General features: G+C 37.0%; 1 protein-coding gene across 1 annotated transcript; it reads left to right on the forward strand.

Moving 5' to 3' along the window:
- The first annotated feature begins 2,207 nt into the window (after positions 1–2,207).
- xcr1b.2 (chemokine (C motif) receptor 1b, duplicate 2) lies at positions 2,208–3,899 on the forward strand. The gene is made up of 3 exons (XM_061731169.1): positions 2,208–2,339; positions 2,543–2,599; positions 2,718–3,899. The coding sequence occupies exon 3, from the start codon at positions 2,724–2,726 to the stop codon at positions 3,732–3,734; it is 1,011 nt and encodes a 336-aa protein (XP_061587153.1). The 5' UTR covers positions 2,208–2,339; positions 2,543–2,599; positions 2,718–2,723; the 3' UTR covers positions 3,735–3,899.
- The last annotated feature ends 8,048 nt before the right edge of the window (positions 3,900–11,947 follow it).

The following is an 11,947-nucleotide window of genomic DNA, read 5'->3' on the forward strand; positions in this document are numbered from 1 at the left end:
ATTAAAATCAAATTCAGTCCTGTGGCCCGTTTTTCTATTTCGTATTTTTGATCTGTGCCTAAAATTGAAATATGAAAAACCAGACGTTTTTCCGTTTTTTGTGTTACCAACTGCATTTATTCTATCGCAGGTTTTCTCCGATATTGCGTTTCTTTTGGTAATGTTTAAATTTCTTTGCTGTAGTTCATGAATGTGTTTATTTGCCTCTTCCACTAATATCTCCAACTCCAACTCGTCAAATTTCATTTTGCGCTTGTGACTTGTGACTGTGCATTCCATCCACTCTCCATGGCGCAGAGTTTGCCCTCGCAAACCCTAAGACGCGCAACACCTCATTTAAATACTGCAGTTTGCACCTGTTATCAATTGCGCAGGCAATCTTAGTTGATCACTCGCAAAACACGCAACAACAGCACGCGCAAACTTTTTCAGTGCACACGCAATTTAGTACTCTTTATTTAGGATCTTAGTAAATCGGGCCCAAAGTGCATTGTCTTGGGAACCAGAGATATGCTGACTAAGGATTCCAAACTAAGTCTAACTATGGCAGGTACACCAATACAGCAAGTTAATAAAATTAAGTTATTGGGAGTCATTATTGATGAACGCTTGACATGGTCAGATCATATTGATACTATTGTTGTAAAAATGGGGCAGGGTATCGGTGTTGCACGTAGATGCTCTCCCTATATAATATAAGAGTAGACATTTAGAAAAAAAGGACACCACCATGCAACAAACTAGTAGAGGTGGTGGCAGAGTGGTAGTAGCAGTGGTTGTTACAAGAGCCCAACATGTCATCCACATCTGATTGAAGATCCAGATGTCCTCATTTTACCATAAAAACAATTTCAACTTTGTCAGTTTTGTGAACTTTGTAAGGGCATTTGTGAGTATTCACATAGCCTACTATATTATAGAGATTACATATTTAATAGATAATATTAAATAAAAAAATTAACAATTCATTTTTTTCAGTCTTAGTACTTTTAAAAAAGCAAACAACATGGCTTTTCAATAAAGAAAATTATTACATCTGTAAAGAAGCATCCCATACTAAACCTACTGTAGGTACGAGAATAGACAACATTCTATATGTGGTTTTCATAGCGACAAGCAATCTCTCAGTTCACAATGTATTTTAATAGAACATACTAAGCATTTTTCTCAATTTCCCTCAAGTGTGTGACTTGTCGGTGCATTCAAGGCATAAACAAAGTCAAACTGTACAGAAATGTCGATTTTCATTGATTATGAAACAACATATTCTAGTTTAGCAGACTTTGCTTGTATGATTGTGTAGCTTGCAGTTTCTGCAAAACCTAATATCTTAGGTATTGTCAAAGAATTGCACACACACCCTTCTCGTTACCAGACCAATCTAAACATATCTCATACTTGAGGTTCAAGTAGCATCTGGCGATGTTTTTCTTCAGTGTTTTCCTTTATTGTGGTTATCTTCACTCTGCTCGGCCCTGTCTTGTGGTTCTGGTCAAGTATGATCATCTCTTCTTCGCCACAAGTCTGGTCTCACTTCCACATACACAGCGTATACAAAACAGCAAACTTTATATAACATATATAAAGTTTATATAACAATACATATAAATTTATATAACATCTCTATATAGATATCATGAACTTCTGTATAATATTGTATTCAGTGTCCACCAAAAGCATCTTCAGCATCATTTGTTTAATTTCAGTCATACTCGGTTTGGCATTCCAGCCCTCATTTAAAAAAAAAAAAAAAAACTGAATCCAGTGTTATTCTCAGATTTTGTGCAGGTTTCTGCATCTTACCTCCCAAACAAGAAAAAAACTGAACTTCAAAACACATTTTTCCTTTTCATGTTTTCTGTATAGGACGGGTACCTTACAGTGTGGCCAGATTGTTAATCACCTGCTTATTCAAAATCTATTGAAAAATACTGTGAACATTGCAGAAGATTGGAATACACCTTCTACATCAACTTCTTGCCTTTCTACACCGCTGTCAACCGTGCAGTATAGGTATGAACGGGTTAAATTTAGGGAACCATTTAAAGAAAATCCTGAGTTGTGTGTGCGTGCTTGTGTGTCTGTGTGTGTAGGGGCGGAGGTCAAAGCAACAAAAATAAAAACCTTTAATGTATGCAAAAGCTGAGTCACTGTCTAGTGGTTTACAAGAGGTGTCAATTTCTGTATGTAGGTGACACCAAAAGAAAAACATCCTGTGAGCTTCTGATCAGAAGAGAGGAAACTTATTCAGAATCTCATTTACTCTTGTAATGACATTCACAATTAAGACTTAAGGTCACTGGATAACTTTTTTAAGAATTCTCCTTGGGAATATTTAGGTGAATAATATGATATTATAACTTATAGTGTTTATAATGTTTTAAAATAATATATACTTCATATTCTTTTAATTCATTTTCAGTTTTGTTTTCAAACAGAATCAAAAGGGTTTTTTATCAAAACCTCTATGATTAATTTCTTAAGCAACACTGTCTCTGACTTAATATGAAACCAAAAAAAAAAAAGTGCTTCTCTTTCACAGACCCAAGCTCTTCATACACACTGCAGCATCAGCAGAGGGCTTGCCAGCTTGCTCAGGGTGAGTTGCTCAGAATGTTTTTTAACTCCTCTTGTTTTATAGAGCGTATGCAAAATATAGACATTTCAGAATTATGAGAGATAATGTGTTGTCTTTATTTTTCATGTTTCCTCGGAAGTCAACAATGGAAAATATCTCCAACTTGACTGATGGAGGTGATTACTTCGATGATGGGCTTGTTTTTCTTTGTGAGTATTTTGACATTTCGACCGTGGAAGCAGCCTTCTTCGTCCTCATCTTCATCATCAGCGTCATAGGCAACAGTCTCCTCATCTGCGTTCTTGTTCTATATGAAAAACTGAAAAATGTCACGAATCTATTCGTCTTTAACCTGGCCTGCTCTGACTTGATCTTCACTGCCACACTCCCGTTCTGGGCTGTCTATTATCTTCAACACTGGATCTTCGGGGACTTTATGTGCAAATTCATGGCTGCAGCATACTTTGTTGGTCTGTACAGCAGTGTCATTTTACTGACTGCCATGACTGTGGATCGTTTTGTCACTGTGGTGTTACATAACTGGCCAATCAATAATTTGAAGAGACAGAGGTGTGCGACTGGAGCCTGCGTAGGTGCCTGGATCATCAGTGTTGCTGCATCCCTGAGTGATGCTATGAAGATGCAAGTGTATGAAGAAGACATGTATTACTACTGTGAACCTCCCGGTATAGTTGAGCTGGGAGATTACTTCTTATTACCACTGCTCTTCTTCCTCCCATTTGCCATTGTTATTTTCTCTTACTGTGCCATCATCAGGACAGTTTTGCGGGCTTCAAACAGAAAAAGGCACAGGGCGGTAGCAATGGTGCTGTTCATTGTTGCAGCTTTCTTCATCTGCTGGGGACCATACAATACTTTACTTTTCATCAAGCTGTTTCATGAATCCGAAGTGTGTGAGACAGAAGAACGACTGGTAATGGTCTTTAAAATTTGTCGTATATTTGCCTTTTCTCACTGTTGTATGAACCCACTGCTTTATATGCTGTCACAAAAATTACGAAAACATCTATTGCAGCTTTTGTACTGTAAAACTGTATGGAGGAGCAATGAGAGAAGCACCGTTCAGACCAACACCGTTATTCAGAATGTGGTGTTCACAGCACACAACTCAGCTGTTATGTTAGACGACAAATAGAGAACTGCTCTTTAGAGGAAGCATTGGTTCGATGTCGCAATACTGTTATTCAATATATTTTCCTCTGTTATGTATTTATGTTATGACTATATGGGTGAGAGTAAGAGTGATGTAAAGTATGTTTGTTTGTAAAATAATTTAATAAAGTATGTATGTTTGTTGATAGGTGCTTTTCCTGAGAACTTTGTCATTTGCTGTAGTGTTCTAATATCAAGAGTGTTTTATTGCACTCTGGGATAGCTCTTTTCACTTCCCTTTTCAAATAAAATGTCTTTCTAAACAGGCTCGGTCTTACAATTTGCTAACAAAAGAGTTTTTCAGATCCCATAGAGGAAATAACAGGCAGTTCGAAATAAAACCCAAATAACACAATCACTCAGAGAAGCTGGAATCAGCAGCTGGAGTGACTCTCAGCACATGCAAGAAGTAAGCGATCAGTCACATTTTATGCTTTGATATGTCTGTATATACAATTTTTCCCATAAAAGTGGAATAATTTTCTTTTCAGAGATTCATTATTTTATTTACAATAATTTCATGTGAATATATATATATATATATATATATATATATATATATATATATATATATATATATATATATATATATATATATATAATTACAAATATTTCTTATTGATATATTTATATATATTGTATGTATGTTAATAATTATGAAAATAATTATTATAGATTGTAGACATGTTTCAGAAAAGCAGGGGGAGGAGATACAATATAATCCATTCTTATCATAATAACATATTTGTATTAATATATGCATATCAGCAGCAAGTGATGTGCCAGAAATCTGAGACAAAATAAATAAATGTTTTTTTTTCCCTGAAGTCTTTTCATACACAACCTTTATGGCACAATGAAAATAACAAACAATTTTCCCTATATTGTTGTTTATCTTTTAAAAAAGGCTAATAGACCGTTAACCTAATAACAAATGAAAAAAGGAGTCAAGTAGTTTTGGAGGTCACGTAGAGCCATACACAATGCAGGGCGTCTCCCATGTACCACAGTGTCAACTGTGAATAAGCTCATAATTCAGCTTTTAGTGGAATCTGTACAGCTTATGCTGGATCAGCTCTTTGTAAAATGTTGTGGAGAGTCTGTGCAAAGACATGAAAATGGTGTGAACAGCTCAAGCACATGCAACTTGATAGAAGATCAAATGAATGTGCCAGTGTGCAGGCACTTCCTGCTGACTTTATTAGACCTATTAATAAAAAAAAGAAAGAATAATCACCAAATCATTCATCAACTATTAACTATGTGGTTAGACTAAATGTATTTTTCCTCACCCTCCTTTCTCTTCACTTCCCCATTTCATTGTACTATCAACCTAAAACCAAACCTAAGAAAAAATACCAAATTCATTATCTAATACATCATGTATTATAAATGCATTCAGAGGATTAGATACATAAATAAAAAAAGAAATAAAGATTGAAAATTGAAACACATCAATAGTTACTTACAGTATTTATTTGGATTCCCTGAAATAGCCCACCACTGACGTTAAAGGTGCATGCTGCCACCTACTGAGAAGTATTTCACATCATGAACAGTTGGTGCCAGGATCTAATCCTGTTTAATGAAACAGTTGTGTTTGTGTTTGATCTTCAAAATCTAATATTGGTGTAATCAATAATTTTAGAAAATAGTAAAATATAGGTTTAATAGCAGGTGACTTGTCTTTTGGGCATGCTGACATAAAAAAAAGAGATAAAAAACATATAATATATTGAAGTTTCTTTTTTTAATTGAAAAACAAGAACGTGTAGTGAGACCTTTAACCCTTTATAGGGCACTCATTGAAATACTTGGAAATGTACAATTTCAACCCTAGAGTGTTATTGGGGGCTACTACCAGAGTATTTTTCATTATTTATTTTTTTCATTTTTTTTTTATTCTTGATGCAAATCAAGGTCAAAGAAGTTACCATATATGGTTCCTTGCCCATCGCGAGTAACATTGTATCTAACACTGAAGTTACCATGTATGGTTACTTGCCCATTGAGGGTGAAATTGTACCCATACATTGGATATGTATAAAAATACAAAAAACACATACAACATAATATTTATGATACTCTCTTCATAGAGATATTAGAACTTTTCTCCATAAATGGTACAACTTGACTTATAGGGCTTTTCTTTTTCTCCATCCATATATTTCGTCCAATCAGTCCAATCACCTCCTGACCCTCTCTCTCCACCAGCAGCAGGCAGGTTGACCATGCCATTGACCATGCCACAGAACAAGAAGTGAAGAATAGCATTAGAATTAATGGTGGTACTGATATTATGCTATACAAATCTGTGGCAACATCCAATGCAACATCCAATATTGTCTTACCTTATAATGCGCTATTTGTAAAACGAAAACACCCGAAGTATGACTTACTAGATGCACCGGGCAAATGTCTACAAAAGGACACTGTCACTTGAACTAGTTTGACCATAAGGGGGTGTATTTGTAAAAAAATGCACAAAGTATGGGTTAATAGAGTATCTGGCATATGTCTATAAAAGGTTCCTTAGTCACTTGCACTAGTTTTACCACACAGGGGCGTATGATCATATATGGGGTCACCATTATTCATGCTAACTATTTCATTGATTTCACTAATTCTGCACAAACAACACTTATCTCATCAGTTAGCCCCATCTTTCAAACACATGCTGTGTGAGTGTCATCAACTTAGCATGGTTAGTTTCAGCTTTCTGAACTTTTGTGTGGAAGAAGGTAGGAGCAAAAATGTGAATTTTCCCCTTCTTGAAAATCAATGAAGTTCCCGCTTCTCCAGGGCACTGCTGATTGGTCAGATGACATGATGACACTGTCTGTGACAAAGCATGATCTGTGCTGATTGGCAGGATAAACTCATATGACTTCAAGACCTCACTGAGAAGTTTGGGGAAAGTAGTTTTTCATGTCCACGGAAATTACCGTATATGGTAACTCGCCCTATAAAGGGTGTATGCAAAATCTGAGTCAATGTCTTGTGGTTTAGAAGAGGTGTCAATTTCTGTATGTAGGTGACACCAAAAGAAACATCCTGTGGGTTTCCGATCAGAAGACAGGAAACTTATTCAGAATCTCATTTACTCTTGTAATGACATTCACAATTAAGACTTAAGGTCACTGGATAACTTTTTTAAGAACTCTCCTTGGAAATATTTAGGTAAATAATGTGATATTATAACTTATAGTGTTTATAATGTTTTAAAATAATATATACTTCATATTCCTTTAATTCATTTTCAGTTTTGTTTTCAAACAGAATCAAAAGGGGTTTTTATCAAAACCCCTATGATTCATTTCTTAAGCAACACTGTCTCTGACTTAATATGAAACCAAAAAAAAAGTGCTTCTCTTTCACAGACCTAAGCTCTTCATACACACTGCAGCATCAGCAGAGGGCTTGCCAGCTTGCTCAGGGTGAGTTGCTCAGAAAGTTTTTTAACTCCTCTTGTTTTAGAGAACGTATGCAAAATATAGACATTTCAGAATTATGAGAGATAATGTGTGTCCTTATTTTTTATGTTTCCTCGGAGACTGCTCTTCTAAAAACATGTTATTGAGGATTTACATTACAATAACATGGCTGTTAATGTAAAAGTGAAGAAGAAGAAGAAAAATACCAGATTAAATGTTTTTTACTAAATCAACAAACCAAGTATATGTACAAAAACTACACCCAAGTGAGGAATCAGTCTGTCAAACACTAATCCTAATGGTACAGCTAATCTACAGTGAACAAGCAGCCTGGTGCTGCTAATCAATTATTGTTGTTTTTTCTTTTTTTACTATGCACCAATTAAACAATATACTTGACTGACTTCCGAAACTCTCTGAAATCGCGTTACTTTGCAACAGTGCCACTCAAAGCTATCACTGTGTCCTGATAAGATGTTTCTCATCTCATCATCTCATTTTGCATATTACATCCACACAATGGAAATGTGCAAGTCTGACTGTATAGCGATGTGCTTCATTGCAGCTTCAGGTTGCTGGTCTTTATCTATGATTCACCTCAAAATTAAAGCAGATTTGAAACTCCATTGTGGTATTAGGATATTAACATAATATTTGTTTTTTCTCTTTAGGTCAGTTTTCTTTACCCTGCAAGACCTCAGCGTTTCAAAAATGGCATTCAGCAGTGACTATGACTATGATTACACTGTTTTGCATAATGACAGTCACGTCAACATGGGAGAAAATCACATGGAGTTATCAGCCTTACAGATCTATATTGCTGTGTGTGCCATCCTCATCTTTTGCATCAGCATGCCTGGAAACAGCTTCCTTCTCCAGGTTCTTGTGAAAGAACGTGCTTGGGAGGCCACATCAGACATTCTACTTCTACAATTCACGGTTTCTAACCTTTGCTTTATTGCGACCCTGCCCTTTTTGGCTTGCAACGAACTTCATGGATGGATCTTCGGAGACTGGGCCTGCGGAATCATGAACGGACTCCGGGTACTGGGACTCAACAGCTCTGTGATGATCCTCACTGCCATAACCTTTCATTGTTATGTCTCTGTGGTCCAGACATCATGCCTTTCTGCGCTTTACTCAAGTAAATTCAGAGTTGTTGTGACTAGTATCATTGTGTGGCTGGTGTGTGCTCCGGTGACTATTAGGCTGGCAGTACATAGCGGTGTCATAAATATTGGCTTCGATGTGTGTAGATTTTTGATTGACCCAAGTACCCTGACCATGCTTGATTTTACCGTGGAGATATGGCTTTTCTTTTTCATTCCTTTCTTTGTCATTGGAGTCTGCTATGTGCACATGTGGATAACTATCAAACAGATTGGGACAAACAACACTCTTCTGCCTTCAAAACTGATCTCAAGGTTGACTGTTGGTTTTTTTCTGTGTTTGGCTCCTTGGAAAATCACTTGCTTTATGGACCTCCTGGAGTTAGCCTGGGAACGGGAAAGAGCTCCCTATGTAGCCTGCATCATCATCATCATTACACTGGCTCACTTATACTGCTGCCTGAACCCTCTGGTTCATATATTTGGATCACAGAGGTTTAGGAGGCACCTCCCGGTGCTGAGATTCTTTTCAGCACAAAGTGGAAATGGGGAATAACAATCCCGCCTCAGTGCCATTCCAAGTTCTAAGTAATGATGATGTATGAAGTTAAGCATTGCTAAAATGATACTTCTGTACAATTACTTTAATTCATGTAAAGGAGCGTTGCCTTTGCCTTGCATCATTTGCGAATTGGCTACACTCTTTCACATGAGTGAAAGTAGTTTTTTTTCAGTTCTCAGTCATGCTTTTTTGTCACCATCATATTGTTTTGATGACTAAATTATGCTTTTTTAAGAGAAGAGAATCTTGATTACGAGATTGGTAATTTATGGTGGTGTCTTGAATCAATTGTATCTTGAGCTGTGATGCCAGACTTATGAAAGCTTTCCTTCAACTTTTAAACTTTCTTAAAGGACCATTGAATTTGTAAATGTGTTTAATCAATACAAAGCCAATTTCATTGTTCTTTCAGATACCTTTTCTATGAAATCAATACAATGCAATATGGTTCACTTCATAATGCCTATTAAAGATAATAATGTCATCCCGTTGTTTTTTTTCTTCATCTCACTTTTGTTGTCTGCTTTTCTTTTCATTATCATGTATTAGCACTGAGATCCAGTAAGACCAAGACTGAGATGTTACCACTATCTGTATTGGAGCGGATGTCATAAAGGACCTTTACCAGAGCCGTCTCAGTGCTGTGATGTGGCCGTAAACCTGACTGGAAGACATCAAAACAGTCAGTTGGTGTTAGAAAGTTACACAGATGTTGAAAAACAGCTATGATTTTACTAAGAAAGGGGAAGTTCGTTATGGGCCTGTAGCTGTTGATTGTAGCTGAGTGATTTGTCGACACCATTCTTTTTTAAAAGTGAGTTAATGACCAACAACTCTTCCAAATCAAATGGCCGAGGACAGTCTGTAATGACAGCTGTGTTTATGCATAGGAAAGATACCTGAAAGCAGAAATGTAATTACAATGTCTAGGAGATCTGAGGACATATAATGTGCAACACTTTTGACACTTTTGCAACACTTTTGAAAACCCCTGTTGGCAGAGTATCAAGGCAGCAAGTGATGGAGTTCAGGTGGTGTTTGATGTGTGTATGATCCTGGTTCTTATGAGTGAAAAATATTGTGTTATGGTTTCTCTCATTGGACACAGAGGTGGCACATATCCTGCCCCTAACAAAGGAGCACTGACTGACATTTCTGAAATTTGTCAGTAAAGAAAGAAGCAAACTCATTGCAGGCACAGTTGGATAGAAGTTCAGGGTCCACTGACTCAGAGGGGTTTGTTAGCATGTAGTGAACAAAGTGCATGTATTACTGTTGTTTTTGCCAATTATACCAGACAAATAGGATTGCCTTGCATTCCTTATTTCTGTATTATATACGCTCAGTCTCTCTCTATAAAAGTCATAATAAACCTGCAATTTAGTTGTCCGCCACATGCGTTCACATGCAACCCGTGCAGCATTTCACTATAGAGGTTTCTTTTCAGCAGTGCTGAAGCTCATCACCACAAGCTCATTAACTGAATGTGAACGGAGGAGAGTTGAGGAGGAGTAGATCTAAATAAACATTTAACAGGTATTTTCATCTACTTACCGTTTCTTCAGAATCTCTGCCTGGATGCTTCTGTTGACTTATTAATAAAACTCTCAAACAGAACAAGAATGGTCAGACAGAGCAACGTCTGTCACCATGACCTTACAATAGTTCAAACCTTTGGACATTAAGTTGAGAAAATGTTGTGCTTTTGTGGTGCGTTTTTTCCATCTCATGTTGACTCAGTCCAAAGTTATCAAGAACACAACACGATTTCTTTGCCCATTTGTCCTGAGGATTACCAACATGGATGTCAAAATCCCCAACAACAATTACACAATCAATGTCATCAAAGAAGACTGCATGGAATACAACCTTCTTTGATGGACTCAGCATTGCCCTCAGAGAAAAAAGCCATCATCAATGGGGCTCAGATACTATACTCCTCTATTCCAATGCATAGGACGCAGAAGTGAAATTCCTATTTTAGTCCACTGGAACTGAACATAAACATATATTCAGAAGTACAACACGGCTGCTGTAGCGAAAGAAAGAGAGAAAACCACAGAGGGAGTGAATGTGTGGGTGAACTGTTTTGCATGAATTCAAATTACCGTCAATATTCACTGTCATGTAGGTGCAATCCTGAAAGCAAAAATAAAAAAGACTAAAATGGTCAAAGATTAAATAGGCTACAAAAACATTTCAGACAGGTGTACGCTCCAGAAACACCCAAACAAACCCCCTGGACTAGTTTCTATCTGAAACATTTACACAGACACACATACAGTAACTTAATTGCCACCTTCCAAAAACAAGCAAACACATTATTTGTTACCTATACTTTTTTCTCTTTCATTTTTATTTATGCACAACTCTGCATTTTTGCACACCTTTGCATTTTTGTTTGCACTGTCCTGCATTTTTTACCCAATTATTGCTACACAATACCTGTGATGATACTGTATGAACACACTCCAGTAGTGTTACTGCTGTGACTGTTGGCTGCGCTGTCTGCTGTCTTGTCCTGCTCTGTCATTCCACGGCTGTGAATTGTCGTGTATTGTTTACTGTTGTGGCCCCAAGGTTTTGCACCTTTTTCCCTTCTGTTTGATGTGGTAGAAATGACAATCGATACCGACATGACTTCTTAACTTGACTTTTTTGTTTAACTGGGGTTGTGTGGAGTCAGTTGATCCAGCCCCTCATTTCAATTCAATTTATAAAGCATCTATTCCAACATAAGTTGTTTCTAAGCACGTTCCATAGAGACAAAATGTCATGCAAATTTTTTTTCCATGAGCGCAGCATTTATCTCCATATCCTTTGGAAAAGAATCCCCACAGAAAGTTCTGACTGTGAATCCTCTTGAAAATGCCAAACTGTGCAAGAAGATCCCCCAAGAGCAAGAACACCTACATGTATATGCAGCTGCAGCAGTAACTGGGTGTCACGGAATGGTAAAGTAGGACCGAAACGCAGGAGAGACGCAGAAGCAGGAGTCCCAAAAATGTGATTTATTAAGTAAAACAAACCAAAAGCACTGCTGAGCAGGATCTACAAAAACACAAGAGCTTACCACACAAGAAAAACCTGA

This window comes from Cololabis saira, chromosome 10 (genome assembly GCF_033807715.1).
Source record: "Cololabis saira isolate AMF1-May2022 chromosome 10, fColSai1.1, whole genome shotgun sequence".
Classification (NCBI taxonomy): domain Eukaryota; kingdom Metazoa; phylum Chordata; class Actinopteri; order Beloniformes; family Belonidae; genus Cololabis; species Cololabis saira.

Coding starts and splice junctions, on each gene's coding strand:
- xcr1b.2 (XM_061731169.1), top strand. CDS start 2,724: ATGGAAAATATCTCCAACTTGACTGATGGAGGTGATTACTTCGATGAT.